Genomic DNA, 17004 nt, shown 5'->3' with positions numbered 1-17004 from the left:
GCCTTATGCAGGTGTGAAACTGTTACATATGTACAAAAAAAAAAAAAAAAAAAAAAAAAAAAATAGCTAGCCAGTTTTGTTCCTTTGTGAAGAATGTTACACCAATGTAACAAAACTGGCTAGCTATTTTTTTTTTTTTTTTTTTTTTTTTCCCCTCCCCCCAAGTTACTTCCTTATGTTTAGGTTATGCGTAAAGGATATATGCGTTATATTTTGAATGTCTCGTTTTTTTTTCCTCTTCATTTTCTTCTTTTTACGCTTCGGGCGGTTAGCTTCCTCTTGCGTGTGTCCTGGTTCGGCTTCCCCTTGGGGGGTTCCTCGTGGGATACGGCGCGCCCGTTCAAGTGCACGTGCCTGTTTGTCGTCTCCTTCCGCCGTGTGGGATTTACTCCTTAGGGGGATGCCACTAGTTGCTGGTTCAGTAGGACGATGTAGTAGTTCATCATCCTCCCCTGGGGTGCCTGGGCTGAGCACGTCCAGGAGTGTCCTCCGCACGGCAGTGCCGCTACGCTGTTGTTGCTCCTTCGAAAAGGGACTTGTAAAAACACTTTTCCCAAAAAAGGTTCCGTAATTGAAGGAGAAAAAATTTTTCAAGTAGGCACTGGTTCTGTTTTCTCCCTGCTGCGAATAATACTCATAATAATGTCTGGACGAAATTAAGAGTCCCCTACTGGCTTCAAAGTTGAAAAAAGGATTGATGTGTTTATTTAATGAGTAGCTTGTATCCCCGTTAATACTCCTACCCGCTTTACTGCTATGTTCCAATTGATGCTCACACTTGTGTTTCAACGTAACAACAATGCTGTACAAGTTGTTTAACGGGCTCAGTAACTGCAAGTTGTTTTTTAAAATACTTTCCACAAAAGACAACAAATTCAACGTCGCGGATGATGAATGTTCTGATATATTTATATTTTTGAGAAGATAAAAAAAAATGCTGATGTAATTGTAGAAATATATTTTTTTTATTTTTTTTAAAATATATTGTATTTTTTTTTTTTTTTTATTTTTGATTTTTATGGCTGATATATTCATGAGGAAATTTTTTGTCAACAATAACTTGAGCAGATAATTTACGTTTATGTAGATCTTCGTTTTTTTTATATCCAGGTTATATATGTACAGGAGGAAGTTTTTTTTCCTTTCGCTGGTGGGTATATACAGACTGCGCGAGTAGGCGAATGGTTCAAATTTGTTCAGTCTTTCCGCGTCGCGCAGGAGCATCTGCAGGGCGTTGTCCCGATAGCTGGAATGGTTACTGTGGTTGGCACGGTTGGCATGGTTGGCTTGGTTGCCCATCCCTGCTGCATGTGCACCCTCCTCAGCGCCGTAAAACCTATACTGACGCAACTGCGTACACACATACTCATAACAAAGAGGCAAGATATTAGCAAAGTAGTTATAGTCCAGGGTCAGGCTCAGACTTGCAATTTCGATGGATAAATTTTTTATGATTTCGCTTCGTCTCTTGTGCGGCTTCTGCTTCTTGATCTGCTCGATGAACTGGACGAGGTTGTCTATTTGGTGTGTCAGCGCACCGTAGTTAGTTGCATCACCACGGTTGGCATCATCACCACGATTGGCGGCGTCACTATCGAGGGAGCCTCGACGGGAGTCCTTCCCCCTCTTATAAAAATAGTACGCACTGTACAGTAGCGCGTGTGCCCTATTCGTGGCAAAGCTTTTCGACCTGGCAATACGTGCAGCGTTCCTTTCGGAAAAGGTGACTCTTCTTGTGTGCGTCTCTTCCGCTAAGTGGGTCGTCACTCTCCTCCCCCTGTTCGTCGAGGACTCCTTTGGGGGCATAACCCACTGGATGGTATGTCTTTTTATGCGCCTCTTCTTCTGTCTGCGTTCCCTCTCCAAGTGACAACAAGCATGCACAATATTCAAACTGTTATAAATATGCTTGTATTTCATAACCCTCTGTTTTAGAAGGTCGATATTAACGCTGACAAAAGTTTCCTCATCATTGTACTTGGTAAGAATGGTGTGGCTGTTTCGTTCAAAGGTTTTCTTCTCCACCCCCTCGTCTTCCTTACTCACACGTATGTTATCTATTAGGATTAGTACCCTCTCGTAAAAATCAGAAAAGCTCATGCTCACCACATGGACGTTGCTTTTTAACAAGCCAAACAGTTGCTTGTACAAATGGATGTTCTTCACGTAATTATAGAACAAGTGGGAGGAGTACTGGCAATACAACTTGCTCTTGAATAATCTATACACATTGTAAATCTTTGAAATATTATTTTTTCTTCTTAACAGTGTATGTGTTTTTCCTGCCATACGGATAGTCGTATCTGTCTTCATGGTTGTTAGATATTCTGGTCTGCCTCTCCTGAGTAGCTTCCTCACGATGCGGCTGCTTCTCATTTGTGGGTTCTTCTCTCCCCATTCGTTCGGCTCGTCGGACAAAGGGGTAGACGATGATTCCTCCAGGGCAACTATATTGGAGCACTGCCTGTTTGGTTCCCCCTTTGTTGGGTTAGCACTCCAGTTGGACAATGCTACGACGCCGTTACGGTTATTATTGTTGGTCGGACTTGGGGAGGAATTCTCATCCACCAATTCGTTCCGTCGGGGTGGGCGCACCCCCCATCGATGTCGTTCCTTCGGTTGCCGCTCCTTCGGTTGCCGCTCCTTCCGGGTTCTTCGCACCTCACAGAACCCTATGCATCGTTTCCTCCTCGCAAGGGACTTCCTATTCAAACACTGGAAGGTATAAAAATTGAAGAATATTTTACTAAAGTGAATTCTCTGGTTCATATTCACAAGGGTAATGGCCTCCCTCGATACGTCCTCGAAGGTTAGTAGCAGACTAACGCTTTTAATAAATATTTTCACATTGACTAGGTCATTTTCGTTCAGTCCGTAGAGGTTGTTTATGTAGATGACCCCTTTTGTGTCTTCTTTTCGGGGGAGTGTCACATTCGTGTAATGCCGGTTGGATGACGTCACTGTTGGTTCCCCTATTATGTTATTTTGCCACTTTAGGAAGTGGAAACAGTAGTCTAGTGAGAAAACGTTCTTCACAAATTGGGACTCCCTAGATCCATTCACAATAATGTTGACGTCGTTATTTTTATTCAGCACAATATCGCAGTGGTGCTTCACAAGGTACAGTTCGTAGTACACGAATTGGGTTTCCCCAATGGAGGGGCTAACAGTCCTAACTTTCCTCCTCTTGAGTAGGAAGAAGGAAAAGGAGAAGGACGAAATGAGGTTACAAATTAGGGAGAATTTCATCACGTGGAAATTTGTATCCATCTGTTCAGTCTTCACCAAGTGGAGGTAGTTCCTAACCGATTGGTATTTTCTCACTGACGTGTCATCTCCCAGCTTTAGTAACAATTGTAACGTCCTATTCACTAGGATGAATTTTGGAAAAAAAAAAAAAATACATTTCTCATCTTTGAAATGGATGTACTTCTTCTTTACAAAAAATAGGTGTCTACTTTCTGCTGGGTTGATAAAAAAGGGGACGTCCAAATTGTTGTAAATCTGGATCCTCCCTTTTTTATTCACCTGTTCGTTTATTTTCTCCTTATACCTTTTGAAAATTCTTCTCATTGTGTTCTTCCTCGTGAAGGTAACAAGGTCGATGTTCATTTTTTTCAAGCGGTTATACTCGTGGAGAGAGCGCTCATATTCCGCTGACGGGAGTGTTCCAAGGGGGGCATTCTCCCCATTCGGTGCATCCTCCCGATTGGGTGCATCCTCCCGATTGGGTGCATCCTCCCCTTTTGGTTCATCCTCCATGGGGGGCTCCTCCCCTTCCTCAGAAGTGCACCCCATATCATTTGTATCAACATCATTATTATTACACCTGTTCATTCTTTGCCTTGCCGGATTTTCACTCTTCGGGGGGATTCCATTATTTGGCATACTGCTCTCCCCCTGTAGCTGCCCCGACACGAGTGGAATTCTCCTAATAAAAATGTAATACGTTTTTTCCTTCTCTATGGTGAAGATATGAAAGAGCTTCTCCTTCACCACGGTAAGGTGTTGGTTGTTCTTCGTGTAGATTTGTGCATACTTGTACGTGTAAAAGTAGGTAGCACAGTTCTTGTGGATTTTTATATACTTCCCCCTTACGTGTTTGGTCTTCCCTACTCGGGGTTCTCCCCTCTTTTCCTGACTCTTCCGGGTTAACACTTTCAGCGCTTGCGTGTAGTTCACAAGTTTGGCGCTTTCTGGGCGGTTAACTGTGGATTTGATCAGGACGTTCCGTTCCAGTTCGTTCTGTTGTTCTTCCACCGGTACCACTTGGTCGGGCAGTACTTCACCTCCTTCCCCTTCCTGTTGCCTTATTTTAAAACTTACAAAATCCCATGCACTTTTGTTCTTTATGTTTAGCTCCTGCACACTCATGCTATCCAATAGGTTCGTCCGGTCAGGGTGTTTACTTTCCACCTTTTCTTCATCAAAGAGGGCGGCAATTCTACCCAGGTAGCTGCTTCCTTCATAATGATCACTTGGTACGCTTTCCCCACGTGATACGCTTTTCCCGCTTGGTTTGGTTTCTTCCCCCAGGTCGAACCCTGAGTCGTCTTCACTGGTAGGGGAAAAACAGGAATGTTCGCTGAAATTGAGATCGTCGCTTTCGTTCGAGTCGTATATTTGCTGCCGCTTTCGTTGCTGCGCCTTCTCCAGCGCGTCGGGCGGCTTGGACTTCACCTCGAAGACGTACTTCGTAAGGTTGACCAGAACGAGGTAGGGAAAAAATTGAATAAAAGAAATGCCAAAGTGGTGGAAGTGCAGGTGGTGCACACGCACAGTCACGTATTCCTCGTTCAGCTGTATCACCTTGGTGTAGGACTTATTTATTTCGTAGGAGACTGAGTCGTTGCTCATCGTTTTGTTGTAACTGTTTAGGGCAAACCGGTGGTTAAAACAGTAGTTTTTAATACAGTGTTCATTGCCCTCTTTTTCTTCCTTTTCCATTTTTTTTTTTTTTTCTTCAATTTTTAAAATATCCTTGTCGATTGTGAAGACCCTCCTTTCCATAACGGGGGAAAGCACAAGCACATCTTCCTTCATCTGAGTGTATGTTTCCTTCAAACTGTACTTCTTAACCTCGCATTGGAAGTTGAGGTCGTCTAGACAATTCTCCTCGTCGTTCAACAGGTAGTACTGCAGCACGTTTCTCGTGTAGTTCATAACGTTGTGCTTACTTACTATGGCTATGTTGTAGTTCTGTTCGTGCATGTATATGTAGACAACAAAGTAGAGGCCGTGAAATTTGACAATATCGAAGAAGATAATTTTTGGGAGAGCTTTCACATTTGTATGGTGTTCCGTTTCGCTGTCATTATCGGGAGTGGTTCTCGTTTGTCCAACAACCCCCCCATTTGTAGCCACGAATAAATCCTGTTTCACTTCCGCACGTGCAAAATATGCCTCATTGTTTATTCGCAAAAACTTTATCCATTGGCGATAGAAGGACAGACTAAAGTTGAGTATAAGATTGTCAAGGAAGCAAAAGTGGTACACATTCACACAATCGAAGCTGCGTAAACTGTACGTTTTTATTCTTCCCTTTTCTCTCTTTAATAGGACATTTATGTTAAATGGAGTTAGGTTAATTAGTTTCATGCTATTTTGTATAGATAGGACGTGCACGTTTTTTTCTAAAATTCGCACGACACTAAATATTTTGGAGTACTTGGCTTCTTCTGCGTCGGTTCGATTGCGGGGGTGCACTGAGTCATCCCTCTGCAAGTGTGCCTGATCAAGGTGCACGCCTTTTCCTTCTCCCCCTTGTACCTTTATCCTCCCCACGCGGTGTGCACGCTTCTTCACCAAGAAGAAGAAACTGCAATAGAGCACATGAACGCTATCGTGAATGTCCCGAAAGACATACCTCCTCAGTTTCAAAAATTGAGAGAACTTCATTTTGTTACTCACGTATAGCTTATCATTCTGCATCTTCACGACGAGTTGTATAAATTCGCACTGCTTCATAAAATGGAAGGGGATGCTGAAGGCGGTCTGGTTGTCCTTCACCACGCACGTGTTAATCATGTTAGCCTTAATAAACTTTAACTTCAAATGGAGAAATTTTTTTTTTTTTCTTTTCCCTATATTGGATGGATCGTTCGTGGTCATGGTGGAGGCATCCCGCTTCAGGTACTCATCGAACAGGACGTTTACAAAAAAATAGGGATAAACGTAGATACACTTTTTATTGTCATAAATGCCCACATCAATGTGTAGGTAGTTTTTCTCATTCAGTGTCTTCTTATGGAGTGGGTCCTGCTTCCCGCGTTGGTGTCTGTAGGGCTGTCCAAAGTGGGGTCCATACCGATCAGCATTGTGGTGGCTTCCCCCCGAGAGGTAATTCCTCCCTTTTAGAAAAATTTTCTTCCTCAAATTGGAATCCTCCACACTGTAAATGAGGAGGAAAAACAAATTCGCACACACAATGACGCTGTCCTGATGCCTCTTCACCAACCCAACATTCTGCTCATACTCGTAGGCCAAGTTGTAAGGAGTGTAATTTTTGACCATAACGAATTCCTTGTTAAACTTATTCTGGAAGGAAACAAAATTGCGCAAATCTCTAATCGTTCGCATCTTCTCGTTACTCACCTGACTGCAAAGTAGACACTCATGGTAGGCAAAATGCGAATGAATAAAATGCTGCCTGAAAAGGAAGAGGAAGTTTACTATCCCTCTCCCTATATATATGTGCACGTCATTTTTTACATACACCCAAAGCTTTTTTTTTTTCTTCTCATCCATGTTGTAATGCACTGAAAGGTCGAAAGAATCCACGAGGGGAATTCTCCTGGCGTTTTTAAACAGGAAGTTGCTAAAATGTGTTACGTCTATGCAGAGTGCATTCATCTGCTTCATGTTCAGGGCCACTTCTGTCTTTTTGATCTTCCCCTTTCGGTATCTACTTCTCAGGGTTAGTTGGTTATTCACGCTGTTTATGCAGAACAGTTCGTGCAGGTACCCCAACGTTAGGAAGGACACCTTCATCAGGTCCACGTTTATATGCAGCTTGTTTGTCGTTCGTGTGAGCGGCCTGCCAAGCATCTTCCAAGGGGGGTTATTACCACGCTGACTATCACCCTTACTACCACCCTTACTGCCATTCTTAATGCCACCCTTATTGCCACCCTTATTGCCGCGTTTTCCCTTGCGGAACTTGGACGAGATCATCACCCCCCGGTAGCTGTACCTGCACGTGTAGACCTTCCCCCCCCGCAGCTTCCTCCCTAGGTTCTCTAAATCTTCCACAAGAAACTTCCAAATCAGCAGGTCGTTGTTGTTCACGCATATGGATACTCTGCTCACAATTAGGCTTGCACAATTTTTCGTCAAGAGTACTTTTTCCTGCACATCTATTTTTTTCCCGTTCGAATCAGCTTCGGTATTCTTTAAGTGGTTATCCCTTGTCTGAGGAGTAATAAGCCCTGTGATCACTTTCCTCTCGTCATTCACCTGGACGGGAGCGTGTCTCCCCCTTGCGGTTCCACCATTTGGATTACCCCTCCCTGGTAGTGCGAAATTAGAGAAGGAGTTACTACTGAGGGGGGTCGTCACGCCCCGCTTGGTACTATTCCTCCTTGAGACGAATGAGAAGGAACCACTTTGCTTCAACGTGCTGGTACCCTCTTCTGATAAGTGATTCCCATTCAGGGCTGCGAAACTTGGTGTTAAAACTTTGGGGGTGAGGTTCTTCCTGTCTTTGTTTCCCGACTTCACGTGTAAAGACTCTCCCCGGTTAAGCATGTAATTGACTTGCGTGAAGAAGCACAGGATGTTCATGAACTCCACGACGTTGTAAAGGCAGAACTCTCGTAAACAGATCACATTAATGTTCGGTGAATCACCACCCCCGTTTATCTGCCTCTGCATATAATCGGATGGCCTTCCTCCACAACGCCGCAAATAAAATTTCCGGACGCCCACCAAGCTAAAGTACACCTTGTGGTGCTTCCCCTGGTTGGATGAGATATCTACCTTTTCCACCCGAATTACATTTATGGCACTGTGAGCAGTTAGGGGGGCGTGCAGGAGGCCGCACTTAACGCGGAGGTGCTGCATAGTTATATTACAGTGCGTCTTGTTGACGTCAACGAGGGTGCCCTTTTCTACTCTTTCCCTGTGAGGGGTATGCTTCCACTGCTTTTCCTTCCGTCGTTGCGTCTGCACATGGTTGTCACCCCTTCGAACGGCCCTCTTCCTTTTCCTTTTTTTTTTCTCAATGTCTACCTTCACACTCGTGTTGACCACCAAGTCGTACAGGAATACCCTTTTTCCCACGATCCCATCAGGATTTTTTTTTTTTTTTTTTTTGCTTCACCAAGTAGACATTTTTCCGTTCCACTGTTTTTTCATCACCTAAGTAGGATGGATGGCGCTTTCCCGGGGGGGTGTTCACATAAGTGTGTTCATTCTTCCCTTTGTTTCGTTTCTGTGTCACAGTGGAAGAGGCTTCCTTCTTCCGTCTATGCAGCTCGTTCGTCCTTTCCTGGTTATATACTCTGTGATTGTCTTCCCTTTTATGCTTATCATTCGTTGCTTTCCTTTTATTAGCACCTTCGATGCGTCCACCTGTGTTGGCACGTCTCGTTTTTTCCTTCACGAGACTCATATCGTATAGGATCTCCTCTCCACTCTCCTTAACATTATCCATAAGGTAGGTACAAGCAGACAACAAATGAACGTTCAAATTAGCAACAAATATTTTAAAGTGGTACGAAAGAAAAAGTTGCTTCTTTCTCCTTCCATGGGTTGCTTCACCAGGTCGTTTCGTTTGCCTGGTTCTACCAACAGACAACAAATGAAATGCTTTCCACATTTTCGACGTGTTCACAATTTTATGCAACTGCACAAGGGTGTTCATGGGGAGGAAGAAGCAAACATCCCTATACGTATGTTTTACAGTTATGTTAAGCGTATGGTCTCCTTTCAGAGCATACTTCACATGCACACTCATTTTTCCACTTTGGTTAATCTCCTTCCTCGTAGCAACCATTTTGGCTCTCTCTTCTATCGACTCCAACACACCCCACATGCAACCAACTGTTTTTTCAACACGGAAATGTGCACGTCTCCTGACAAACAGGATGGTATTCTTCCTCTCCTGTTGTGTATACTTCCTTTCGTAGTAGGTAACATTGGTGAGGTACTCCTTAAGCAACTCCTTCCTGTTTGAAAGTGCTCTCTTCAAAACGGTTGTCACTTCAGTTGGTGCAGGAGTACATCCTTCTATACATCGTTCTACACATCGTTCTGCACATCGTTCTATACGTCGTTTTGTTTTCCCTCCCTGGTCGACAACTTTTCTCCCTTCAGTTGGGATATTTCGCCTGGTGAGAAGCACCCCGTTCTTGCATTCCAGACTAATCGCATTCACCCCCCCATCAGTGTTTATCCTCCTCTTCAAATTGCCCCCTTGAAAATTTTTTTTTTTTTTTTTTAAAAAAAATATGAACATGTTCATACAATTTTGGTAGTTTCGCCTCGACAAGGAGTTAAACATTTCAAATAGGTACACCTTCCCCTTGGGATCAAAATAGTCGTTGCTGCTGAATAGGAGCAGTTCTTTCAACTCATGTAGGTACCTAAAATTGTGCGTCCTCTTTTGTTTGCTTCTTCTACTTTCCTTCTTTGTGAGCTCCCCCTTGAGGTCGCCTACGTACGTCCCCAGGAAGACGTTCTCTCTGTCCGTGTGGAACAGCAAAAAAATATTCTTTAGTTTAAAACTCACGGATTTGAGCAGCGCATCTATAAGGGAAGGTGGGGGGGAATAGGCACTCCGCTGCGTCGACAGGTAGATATTCCTCTGATTGACCCATTTGTTCACTCCTCCGTTAGGCAGGTGGATCCCCCTCTTCTGCGTTGTCTTCTTCTCCCTCACAAAAGGGCCATTTTGTTGATCCACCACTGGTCTGTTACCTGTTCGCATCTTCTTCATCCTCTGATTGGTGTGCACTCTTCGGATAATTGGAGCGAGTCGCTTTCCTCTCATCCTGGGCCATGTGCGACCAGCTAGACCCTCACATGCATCACGTCCACTTCCACCACGGTTACCGTGTCGGCATTCACTGCCGTTACCACTTCCACCCAAGCCGTACCTGCGAAGGAGACGCTGTGCCTTGGCACCCAGCTCCACCACGCAAGCGTACAAATTAACTAACGAGACGACGTTTTCCTCGTTTAGGAGGACGTTGAAGGAGGAGTTACGTCCAACGTATTCATCGTCCCTCTTCTCCCCCTTTCTGCTGTACGATTTTAGTACCGTTTTGACATGCACTTGGTGCGGTTCCCGTGCAGCGCGTGTTGGAGAATAACAGGACGCATCTCTCCTGCGGGTTTTTATTTTCCTCTTCAAGCATCTCAGCATCTTAAAGAGGAGCCGAGCTTTCCCTTTGCGTGTCGAACATGTTATGGAAGGATAAAGCAAACGTGGGAATGGGGGATCCGTTTGATGAGCACAGTTGGGTGGTTCATCGGTTTGCCTCTCTCCCCTTTTACCCGCTCTATGCCTGATCCTCCTAACTATATGTAAACCTCTTCTATGCACCTTCCTCACGGGGAGTTGAAACCTTATTTGACTTCCCAGGTGCAGATAGTTAGACTGAAAAATGAGAAACTTCTTCCCATCCTCTGACCCTTTCAAAAACAAGCGGACGTCACAAAGTGTACTTTTCACGAGACAAACCATTTGTAGGACTTGTCTTCTCTGAGTCGTTCCATTAGACGCACGAGAAAAAACGAATGTCCCTTTTTTTGTTTTCAGTAGGAGTTTTTCCTTCTTCTTTTTCCTTTGCTTCCCCTTGTTAGTTGCTTCACCTGAAGAATCAGCACCTCTCCTTTTGGTGATGCCCTCCTCCCCAAGTGGACGCACAAAGTAGGTGCAGCTCCAGGTGACCCTATTCACAGCAATGTGTACCTTCCTAACTTGGAAGAGCGTTCCACTCGGTTCGTACCACATGGGTAAGTTCTTTCTTCCGTTCTCTTCCATTGGGTAGACTTCTCCCACGGTGAGTCCATCCATGGTAAGTCTCCCCCCATGTGCATACTTGTTCCTCCTTTTTATAAAATCTCTCACCTCTTCAGATGCGCTTCTATCAGTCGTCAATCTATCTATCGGAAAATGGGTTCTAAAGAACGGGTTCTGAAATGTTTCATTAATAGCTTCAATGTACCATCTTAACGAATCCAAGACGTTCACATGTGAAGATACTCGCACCCTGTGGCTGTTCAAATGAATCACCATGTTGAGTAGGTCCGAAAGGATCAAATTTGTTCTCTCAACTTTTACAAAGACGTTTTTTCTCTTTGGTTTTTTCGTTCTTGCGTGGGTAACGCTCCGTATGTGGGGGTTATATGCCTGCTGGGTTTTCACCACCTCCGTCGATGCGTGGTGGAATGGGCCAATGGGGGGGACCGCCCTTGAAACCGTTCGATCCTCCACATGATCACATTTTCCCAAATGGTTCTCCTCCCATGGGGGGGTTTTCCCCTTTTTCACTCCAGCCCCCCCCACGATGTACCTCATTACAGTGGTTTCCTTTACATACATGTGAAAGTTCAATTTACACACGTAGAAATTGTGCCTACTGCGGGGGGTGCATCTTTTTACGGGTGGTCGTTTTTTCTTTTGGTATGTTCTTTTGGAAAGGTTCCTTCGTATGGGTGGAAGTTTGTGTACCTTTCCGCCGGGGGAGTCTCCCACCACATGTTCCTTCACAGAGATAGTCTTTTCATCTTCGACGTCTGCTAATTCTTTTATTGCTTCGTTCCATATATGTCCACCAGACTCCTTCACCGTTTCGATGCTCACAAGGTGACTCCTCAACTTTACGACAAGGCAATTCATCTGGATCTTAAAATGCTTCCTCGCTGCCCCGAGGGGGAATCCCTGATCCTGAGGCATATCCCCCTTTTCCATAAAAAGAAAGGAGCAGGTAATTCTCTTCGCGATAAAGTAAAAGAAGAGTCTTAACATTTTCTTGGTAACGGATCTGTAGAAGGTGTTGTTGTTTCTTCGTAGATGTAGAAGGTCCGATTCGGATGGGAAGACATTTCTGAGTGGGCGTTTCGTGAGATGATTGTTCCCTCCATGATTAAGCTCCCCCCTCTGCACTGCCCACAAATGCAAATACGCGTAGTAAGCCACGTTGAGGAAGAAGTCGTGCACGTACAGGTCCAGCCTGTCTAGGTAACATGCAATTACGTGCTTGTTCTTCACGCCGTGTCTTTTGAGCTGTCCCGATTGGGTCAGCTGGCACTGGTGTCTCAGGGTCAGTGCGGGGGATAGACCTTTCGGATGAACCCCCCTTGTGTAACTTCCTTCCCTTCCTACTGACTTCCCTGCAACGGTATCCGGTTTGCATCCACCAGTTGATCTCACCCTTACAATGTTCTTTTCCCCCCCGTGGTCCGCAAGAGAGTACACCCTCACCCCCTTCAAGGACTCAAAACGCAAAGGAACAGAACGGATATGAAAATCGCAAAATGAAGCAAAGTTGCATAAATACAGTTTGTTCTTAAGGAGGTAAGCATTTTTTCTCTTCGTGGCAAAAAAATGAAAAATGGTCCTCTCCGACGTGAACTTAAAGTGAAATGCTTCAATGTACCTCTCTCTCCCTTTTGACTTGTCCAATCGGTTCGATCTCCCTTCATCCGATTGTAAGAAAATAATAACGTTTGTTATTTTTTTCTTTTTCGGCTTCTTCGAATTTGGTGTTTCCTCCTTGGATAGGAAGAAGAAGAGGTTCACATGGCGGCAGGCAAACTTTACCCTTATGTTAATAAAAAAGTTTAGTACGTAGGTAATGCTGAAGGAGGAGCTTACATAATCGTCTCCCTCATTCGTCTCATTGGCCACTTGTTCGTTATCGAAAAAGACTTCCAATGCCCCGAAGAGGAGGTTCAGTTCTTCCTGCATGGGCATAACGTCTTCCTTTGCATGGATCATCAATTTTGGTACGTCCTCACGTTTTTTTCTTCCACCAGGGTGAGAAAGCAGACTTGTTTCAGGTTCGCATTCCTCCGATGTGAAGTATGCATTTCCAATTCGAGTGCCATTCTCCCTCTGCGCATATTCTTGGCTGTCCCCAAATAACCTCTTTAACAAATTTAAAACGTTGCTGTTTAGCTCTACGACTAGCGAAACGATGGAAATTTTCACTCTATACAGTTTGATCCTGTCCAGAGCGAAGAACAGAGAAAAAGGGAAGACCAGAATGTGTGTGCTTTTGCCATCCTTCAGGTAGGTGTATATATTTGCTATTCTGTAGGCTACGTTAACATGGCTGTGGATGGCTTTCCCCCTGGTCTTTAATTCTTTCCTTAGGAAAAAGTTACGACTTGCGGGGATCTTTAGCATTTCCTTTTTCTTCACATGCATGATGTTCTGATTTGTGAAGTGTAGGATACTTTGGTCCAGGCAGAGGATCAACGTGGGTGCACGCAACTTGGTTAGTTCCACCTTGATCCGTTTAATTTGCGCGTTTATGTGAACCAGCGGTGGGAGGGTATATCCCCGATTATTTATGTTGCCACTGTGTGGATTGTGAACTGGTTTATTTGCACCGCTCACACCCAAATGGTGATGCAACACGAAGAGGTCCCTCTCTAGTAGGCCGCCCACCAGAACGCAGAACCTATCCAACCGACTGACCACCAAGTTGATGCACTCAATTTGCAGACCTATTCTATACTCACTTGTTCTACTTCCCCTTTGGTTGCACTTCCTATGCACCTGTGCGATGAGGCAGTGTCTGTTCTTCCCCCTAGATGAAGCACTGCAGCCATATCTGCCAGCCAGAGCGGCCGTCACACTGGCGTACTCTTCGCACGTGCTATCTAGTAGACCGTTATAGATGACCTTCTTGAAGGCATAACTTTTTTTTGTGTTGAAACGAAGCAGATCCTCCTTTACTTTACTAACGCTGAGGGACAAACTCGAGTAGGATTCTGTGACGGAAAATGAATCCATCGAATAGGTGAAGTTGTGCAGTGTGAGCGTTTTCACCGATCGGTCGTGTGTTGTAAATGCCTTCCCTGCAATGCAACTCTCCTCCTGCAACGCAAAGGAAAGCTCCACGTTCTTGCCGCAACAGCAGAGGGAGTCATTCCCCCCACTGTACGAATAATCCACTTTGAACTGCTCCATGTGAAAGTCGAACTGAAGCATTTTCCTTCCTCCGGTAACGCCAGTTCTTCCTTTTGGATGCTTACAACGCAGCTTTTTCTGCACCGTGGTGACCTCCCCCTGGGTTTTTCCCCCCGCAATGCAGACGTACTTATACAAAAACAAATACAAGGTATACAAACTATCATCTGAAAGGGTGAGCTGAACCCCCGGGGTGACGACACTGAGGAGGTACCTCTGGCCAGTCCTCTCCTTCGACAAATCACACAACAGGTTGGTCTCCTTCAGAAGGCACTCCCTCTTATGTGTTACCTTCACATTATAAAAGAAAAAAAACTTATACTTAAATTTGTCTCCATTTATGTCACTCCTACTAATGTGTTGATTCCTTCCATCCTGGTAAACACTGAGCTGCCTTATGGTAAATTTGAAAAGATCCATGTAGGCATTCCTCTGTAGGGTATCCCCCCTATCGTTGTAAATAATCTTCTTCCCCTTTGTGATGACGTTTCGACTGCCTTTCACTTCCATGAGGTGACTTTCCTCCCTCTCCCTGCTTCGGATAAAGCTACAATTGTCTGCGTGCACTTCATTCATATGCACAGAAAGGAAGATTTTTTTTTTTCCATTCGGTAGTGTATCCTCGAAAAGGATATTCACGTTTTTTATGTCAAGGCAGAGGATATATTTCATGGCTACTTTGGAAAGGATTTCTTTGAAAAAGCGGAGGAGACCCCCCTTTATGAATTTATGCGCGATGTACTGCAGGAGGGAACAGACCATGCCATACAGCTTCGTTCTGAACACGTTCAGGTAAAGAATGGCCAGCAGAAGAACGACGACGGGGAAGCTCCTGCTGATTGGTGCGGGTTCGTGTCCATCCTCAGTGCCGCAACATTCAATATCGTTCATGGGTCTGCCCATTGTGTTGGCCTTTTTTCCGTTCTTCCCCCGTGGTGCTTTATCCGGCTCCCCCACGTGGGCGCCCTCCTTCTCCTCCAACCTTACACTCACGAAGACGTTTTCCATCTGTGCGGTCAGACCATTGTAGATGCCTGAATCGTACACAACGCCATTCCTGCTGGAGGGGATCCCCCAGTCTAACTCCACCCTACCGACGTAGAAAATGCTAAAGCTGAGTTGGTGGTTCTTCTCCCTTAGAGAATCCAAATAAGCCAAGTATTCACCAAACGATCCCTTCTCCTTCCGGTGTCGCTTCCTCCTCCTTAACAAACCTTTTCCGTGTGTGTTCCTCACTAGAGCATCAAGGAGGTTAACTTTGAAGGGGGCCAATTCTAATTCTTCCAAAATGAAGTGCTTAAGGCTGTCCATACACATGTGCTTCACTCCCTTTATGTACTTTTTAAGTCCGACTTTTTGTAGGAGGTATTCCAACAGATGCAGTAGAAGCGCCATTGTGTTTGTTCCCTGTTGGTAGGTTCGACGTGTGTTCAGTACTTTCTTTCAGGAAGGTGATGTTCCCTTCCCTTCCCTTAGGCAGGTACGTTTCACATTGGGCGCTTCGCTCTTCCTGCTCGGGTGCATTTGCTTTCACCAAAAAGGAGGCCAACGTGGGGATAGAAAAAAAAAAAATGTGTCTTCTATGATCCGTACCAGTGCTGCTTCTGTCTCTTCTCTCACGTTACACCTACAGCCCCTCTCTCCCTCTGTGCGCTACTTATTTCGCTGAAAGGACGCCCCAAACGAAAAACAAACATTACAACTGGAAGGTACTTTGACATGCTTCGTTACGTTGTAGCTTCGGCTTAGACGTTACAAATGGGTGCTGACAAATTATTGTGCTTACCAACCACGCCACTCTGCGTGTGGGGGATCATTCGCAAAGTCACTCCCCCGATGCGTCACGCACACACAAGTACCCCTCTGCAGAAACGAACTTGTACTAGGCACGATAATGTACACAAAAAAAAAAAAATTAAAAAATTAAAAAAAAATAAAATAAAATAGTAACTCTCCCCACGCGTGGTGCTTTCACGCAAGCAGAGTGACTAGGACAGTCGGAACACTGGAACAACTTCGACCGGTTGTCCTTTTGCAAACTATTCGTTAAGCAACAGTTAACTCATCTGTGTATTATATCCTCGTGTGCAAAGAACACTTGTCCGGGTGACCGTGGTGGTGACAGACGTGCAGTTATTCTGCTTATCCAACCTGCATACGGTACAAACGTATAGCTGTCCAATGAAGCAACTGTCCAATGGCGCAACTGCCCCGATGGACTCATAACCGTTTCTCACATCCGTCGATACACGGTCTAGTGGCACACAGGAATTCGCCCTGCAGATGTGCCCCTCCTCCGTAGCTGCATCTCCACCAGGGAAGTTTGCAACAGACGCACATGCAGGTGCTTATTATGACTGGACATGGGAGTTTCCCAAGTTTACAAAGCAGCAAAAAGAAAAGTAAAAATGGAGACAAAAGAAGGAACAAACAGATAAAACAAATAGCTAAAACAAACTGATGAACAAACAGATAAAACATACTGATGGAACAAAAAAAGGAAGCAAATGGCGGGCGTGACAAACTAAGGCAAATTACGCTGTAACAATACAGGCACTACACAATGATAAATGGACCAAAATGAGGAAAGCGTTAAACCTTCGGCTATTGCAATTCGAGGGTGCCCAGTCGAAGTGACAACACAGTTTGATGCGTTGCTCCCTCGCGCTGGTTTGGTTCCCTTTTCCTCTTCTGCACAAATGAGAACATATACAAGCACAGGTAAATAAATACACGCGCAAATATATATGCATAAATGCGTACATACGTACATACGTGCGTACCTGCGTGTATGTATGCTTTTCACCTTTTACTCCCCCCCCTACCTTTTTCTGTTCTTCTATTTTGCAAAATGTGGG

At 44.8% G+C, this 17004-nt stretch overlaps 1 protein-coding gene across 1 annotated transcript; it reads right to left on the bottom strand.

The window, feature by feature from the left end:
* Positions 1-165: 165 nt before the first annotated feature.
* Positions 166-15541, bottom strand: PCOAH_00012110 (Uncharacterized protein; the record flags this gene model as incomplete). The annotated part of the gene is made up of 2 exons (XM_020058020.1): positions 166-8229; positions 8321-15541. 2 exons carry the CDS (start codon positions 15539-15541, stop codon positions 166-168), a joined length of 15285 nt encoding a protein of 5094 aa, XP_019913535.1.
* Positions 15542-17004: the final 1463 nt, after the last annotated feature.

The sequence above is a fragment of the Plasmodium coatneyi genome, chromosome 5, assembly GCF_001680005.1.
Source record: "Plasmodium coatneyi strain Hackeri chromosome 5, complete sequence".
In the NCBI taxonomy this organism is placed as follows: Eukaryota; Apicomplexa; class Aconoidasida; order Haemosporida; family Plasmodiidae; genus Plasmodium; species Plasmodium coatneyi.
The sequence above is the reverse complement of the archived record's forward strand: the minus strand, read 5'-3'. Positions and strand labels throughout refer to the sequence as shown.